This window comes from Colossoma macropomum, unplaced genomic scaffold (genome assembly GCF_904425465.1).
Source record: "Colossoma macropomum unplaced genomic scaffold, Colossoma_macropomum, whole genome shotgun sequence".
In the NCBI taxonomy this organism is placed as follows: Eukaryota; Metazoa; Chordata; class Actinopteri; order Characiformes; family Serrasalmidae; genus Colossoma; species Colossoma macropomum.
Genome location: NW_023494784.1, coordinates 22,996,588 through 23,001,831, shown reverse-complemented (window position 1 = coordinate 23,001,831; position 5,244 = coordinate 22,996,588). Strand labels below are relative to the sequence as shown.

Genomic DNA, 5,244 nt, shown 5'->3' with positions numbered 1-5,244 from the left:
TCCCTAAAGCGCGCGGCGCGGGACAAAAAACAACAGGACAAAGTAAATGTGTCCCACGAGGGTCACGGTGTGTTTCAGTGGACTTTAATCCAGAGGAAACTGGACAGTCTAATCCCCGCACTGCGCTTCTCCAAAAACATACAGCAATAATGACAGGAGCAGCAGTAAATGCGCTTATTATTATTATTATTATTATTGTTGTTGTTGTTGTTGTTATTGTTATTGTTATTATTACGCATATAAATGTATGTTCTACATTTTTGAAGCCTGTTTTTTTTAATTTAGACGAATTATTAGGATTTAAAAATTTTTTAGATGACACCAAGTTCATTTAACATAAATATATATATTATTTAAATGACTTTTTTAAAATCTGAACTGTATTGTATATTTGTATGTGTGTATTGTATTGAGAAATATCTGTAATTTGAAAATCTAAAATAATTAAATGCGAATGTAACCCCATATTAATTTCTACAGGTTTCATTTCATATTTGTGTACAGGTATCATTTCATATTTGCATATAATTAAAAAAGGCCGATAAAAGACGATTTATGTAGGTATTTTTCTACTTATCATTTCTTTTTCACGCCTATAATCTGAATCATCTCACCTCGCTCAGAGCTGTTGGCAGATGTGATATTTTCCACTGTCATATGTTTAAGCTCAATTACACAATTTAATGTGGATCCTCGTACAATGCTTTTATTTCTCATGCACATCGCTATTAGCCTAATGAAAAGCTGTACAGCTCCACACAGCTTCACACACCTTTATACAGCTTCATTCACCTTTACACAATTAAATCCCACTGAACTCCACACAGATCTACACACCTCTATACAGTTCCACAGAGCTCTACACACATCTATACAGCTCCACAGAGCTCTACACACCTATATACAGCTCCACACAGCTCTACACACCTCTATACAGCTCCACATAGCTCTACACACCTCTATACAGCTCCACACAGCTCTACACAGCTCTGTACAGCTCCACACAGATTCATGCAGCTCTACACACCTCTATACAGCTCCATACAGGTCCATACAGCTCTACATGCCTCTATATAGCCCCACACAGCTCTACATACACCTCTGCACACCTCCACTCAGCTCTACACACCTCCATACAGCTTTACACAGCTCTACACACCTCCACACAGCTCTACACACCTCTATACAGCTCCACACAGCTCTGCCCATCTCTATGCAGCTCCACACAGCACTGCACACCTCTATACAGCTCCACACAGCTCTACGCACCTCTATACAGCTCCACACAGATCCACACACCTCTTTACATCTCCGCACAGTTCTACACACCTCTTTACAGCTCCATACATCTACACACATGTCTACAGAGCTCTACACACCTCTGTGCAGCTCCACACAGCTCTACAAACCTCTATTCAGCTCCACACAGCTCTACATGCCTCTGTACACCTCTGCACAGCTTCACACAGCTCCATACAGCTCTACACACCTTTGTAGAGCTCTACACAGCTCTATACAGCTCCATACAGCTCTACACACCTTTGTAGAGCTCTACACAGCTCTGTACAGCTCCACACAACTTCCTACAGCTCTACACAGCTCTAATGCATGTTGTAAACATTTCTATACAGCTCCACACTGCTCCATACACCTCTACCCACCTCTATACAGCTACTCACAGTTCCACAGCTCAGCGCCAGCGGCTGCTCAGCAGGGCAGCAATATTTTTGTTTTGCATTCAATTAGTGACTGATTGGGGTTTTCAGGGCAGGTCAGCTGTGAAATCCCAATTACACATGTGCTGCGTTGTGCACAGTGTGAGATCCTCTACTGCCAGTGAATAGTAACACGAACTTCATCTTAATGTGATCTTCGGTCTGTGATATGTGATCTGTGTAATACAGGGGAAACATGAAATGCCTATTTGCATTAAAAATAAACCGTCTCGTCTCAGATGTTGTTTAAATGTCGTGTGCCTTCGTAAGTGTGTCTGAACTGCCAGTAGACGGCAGTACCACTCCTTTCAGCAGATTCCTATAGGACTGCACGGCCTCTTCACGCTCCGTATATGTAAATGTAATGTATATTTTGAACATATCTTAAATGTAGCCTTAATGGGGTCAGTTGCAGTGTACCTCCCGATTAAATACTGGACGTGATTCGCGTAAGATGCAGGTAAGGGGCCTGTTTAGATGAAGAAATAGCAATAAATGGGAAATACAGTAATAAAGTGAAGAGTTTAAAGAGTGTGGTCCCCTCGAGTTTTGTAGCGAGCCAAATCTGTGAGCTCCTGTGTTATATTGGGTTATTATGCATTATTAGATAGAGCATGGGGTGATTTTAAATATCAAAGCATTATTTTATCATTTTATTTTTTTACATGCCTGAAACTGGACACGGGGTGACCAAGAGTTATAAATACCGATAAGGTGTTTTCCTTTTTCCTTTATTTTCAATTAGAGAAAGATGAGGGTTTCTTTTCTGTCCTGGTATTCGTTTACTAAAACTCATGGAGTAGCCCTAAACTAGCAGGCTATCCCGCTATTTACTTTCCGTTAGAGGGGCGGTGTTGACCCCTGTTGCCCCCACCCCTCCTACCAGCTCTTTCCTCGCTCGCTACGTCAGCGCGCCGAGCTCCATGCAAATCGAGCCTCTTTCTGGAGCGCCATTGGCCGCTCGCTCATTTTAATCGCTGTCAAAGCGCATCATATGGCCGCCGCTTTAACGAGCTCCTCAACTCCACCAGGGAAAGGAGCTCAAATGCGCTTTCAATTAACGTGGACGTGAAACCGCAGTGGCAACAACTAAGCTACGGGAGGAAAACAGCAAAAAAAAAGAACTTCAAAACTCACTACCACTGTTTGGATTTAACTGCATTCACTCCACTTTTTTGCTTGCGTGCTCCGGAGCTCTCTGCGCTTGTGTTGCACCTGCTCGAGCGGACTAGCGCCGAACGAAAGTTCATGCTCTTTCTGTGTTGGGTGAGCAGCCTCTAAGCCACGTGAATGTATAGCATGATGATGGAGACGGACTTGCACTCCCCCGGACCCCAGACCAACACGAACCCGGGTCAGACGGGACCCAGCGCGGGGGGTAAGGCGAACCAAGAGCGCGTGAAGCGGCCCATGAACGCGTTCATGGTGTGGTCCCGCGGGCAGCGGCGGAAGATGGCGCAGGAGAACCCCAAGATGCACAACTCGGAGATCAGCAAGCGCCTGGGCGCCGAGTGGAAGGTGATGTCCGAAGCTGAGAAGCGGCCCTTCATCGACGAGGCGAAGCGCCTGCGGGCCATGCACATGAAGGAGCACCCGGATTACAAATACCGACCGAGGCGGAAAACCAAGACGCTGCTGAAGAAGGACAAGTACTCCCTGGCCGGCGGGCTGCTGGGCGGGGCGGGCGCGGGCGCGGGCGTGGGGCTCGGGGTGGGCATGAGTCCGGCCGGCGTGGGCCAGCGGCTCGAGAGCCCCGGCGGTCACGGCGGCTCGGGCGGCGCGGGCTACGCGCACATGAACGGCTGGGCGAACGGTGCGTACTCGGGCCAGGTGGCCGCCGCCGCCGCGGCCGCTGCAATGATGCAGGAGGCGCAGCTGGCGTACGGGCAGCACCCGGGCAGCGGCGCGCACCACCACCACCACGGCCACCACCACCACCCGCACAACCCGCAGCCCATGCACCGCTACGACATGAGCGCGCTCCAGTACAGCCCCATCTCAAACTCCCAGAGCTACATGAGCGCGTCCCCGCCGGGCTACGGAGGGATTTCCTACTCGCAGCACCAGAGCTCCAGCGTGGCGTCCTCCGCTGCCATCGGCACGCTGAGCTCCCTCGTCAAATCCGAGCCCAACGGGAGCCCTCCAGTGAGCAGCCACTCCAGAGGCCCGTGCCCCGGAGACTTGCGGGAGATGATTAGCATGTACTTACCGAGCGGGGAGTCCGGGGACCCGTCCGTTCAGAGCAGACTGCATGCTTTACCGCAGCACTACCAGAGCACAGCGGCCGGAGTAAACGGGACTGTGCCGCTGACGCACATCTGAAACGGTCCGACATGCTGGGGGTAAAAAAAAAAAGCAGAAAAAAGCGCGTACACACACACACACACACACACATACCACCAAATATTTACCTCTTTTTAGATGGCCATTTAATTACTTTTTTGTATAAAAACGTTTTACGACGGTCTTGTAACTGAAGGTAAAATATTGTTTCGATTGCCGTTCAGAGAAAAAAAAACAAGAACTGCTCATATTAGTCACTTTTGATTCCACCTTATTTTTTGTTTTTTAATCATCATTATTCATCTTTATTATGCTCTCCATCAATTCCAATTGACATTCTTCCTGGCCATGCCAAAAAACAAGAAAATAATAATAAAAAAAACTCCCGCGATGTTCCCTCAGTATTTCATTTCAAATATTAAAATTCTTTGTGCAAATCCATTTTTAAGTTCACAAGATCACATCTAACACAACTTGGAGAGATGTTTCTGAGAGTTTATAAAGAGTTTCCTGCATAGTACATTTACCAAAACGTTTGTATACGTGAATCTATGTACCTGAATTATGCTGTAAGATTTCTTGTAAATTGTGAATAAGTTTTAATATTTCAAGAGACTGGCACGTAACTGCTGCTGTATATAATTTATGAAATGCATTCCTGCCAGTTCACATCCTGACTTTGCGCTGATTCATTGTCTAAATAAAATTTGGAAGAATGTTACTCTGCTTCTAAAAGGTGTTAGTTCTGTTATTTTGTCCACGACACTGTGTTATTAATCTCCTTTAACATCTTCATCTTGGGAAATAATGTACTGACACATCTGTTAATAAGACTGCATACTGCATGCTGCTCCCTCTATTTCAGTTCTGTAGTAAACGCACACATTATTTAGCAAACCGTCCACCAACGTTTCTCACAGCACCTTGAACAACATTTTTCTGACCAATTTTAACGATGTTCTGGGTTTTCATAGGAAGGAGCGCTTTGAGAGGCACGGGACATTAAACTAAATCATACACTAAGAAATCTGTGCACTACTGTAAAATAATTCGTTTTAAAAAGACAAAAAGGTTTTTCCCCCTCACTGAACTGTTATCTATAAAATATCATAACATGCACAATTAAAACAACATTAAAAACACATATTCTATATAATAGATTCTATTCTTTTGGCTGCTTTGTGTTTTATGTATTTATTTTTAGGAGACAAGCAGACAAAGATGTTACATTTACAAAAATCACTGC

At 45.4% G+C, this 5,244-nt stretch overlaps 1 protein-coding gene across 1 annotated transcript; it reads left to right on the top strand.

Annotated features, from left to right (window-relative positions):
- The first annotated feature begins 2,805 nt into the window (after positions 1 to 2,805).
- sox1a (SRY-box transcription factor 1a) lies at positions 2,806 to 4,723 on the top strand. Its single transcript, XM_036556336.1, has one exon. It carries the CDS (start codon positions 3,006 to 3,008, stop codon positions 4,035 to 4,037), a length of 1,032 nt encoding a protein of 343 aa, XP_036412229.1. The 5' UTR covers positions 2,806 to 3,005; the 3' UTR covers positions 4,038 to 4,723.
- Positions 4,724 to 5,244: the final 521 nt, after the last annotated feature.

Coding starts and splice junctions, on each gene's coding strand:
- sox1a (XM_036556336.1), top strand. CDS start 3,006: ATGTATAGCATGATGATGGAGACGGACTTGCACTCCCCCGGACCCCAG.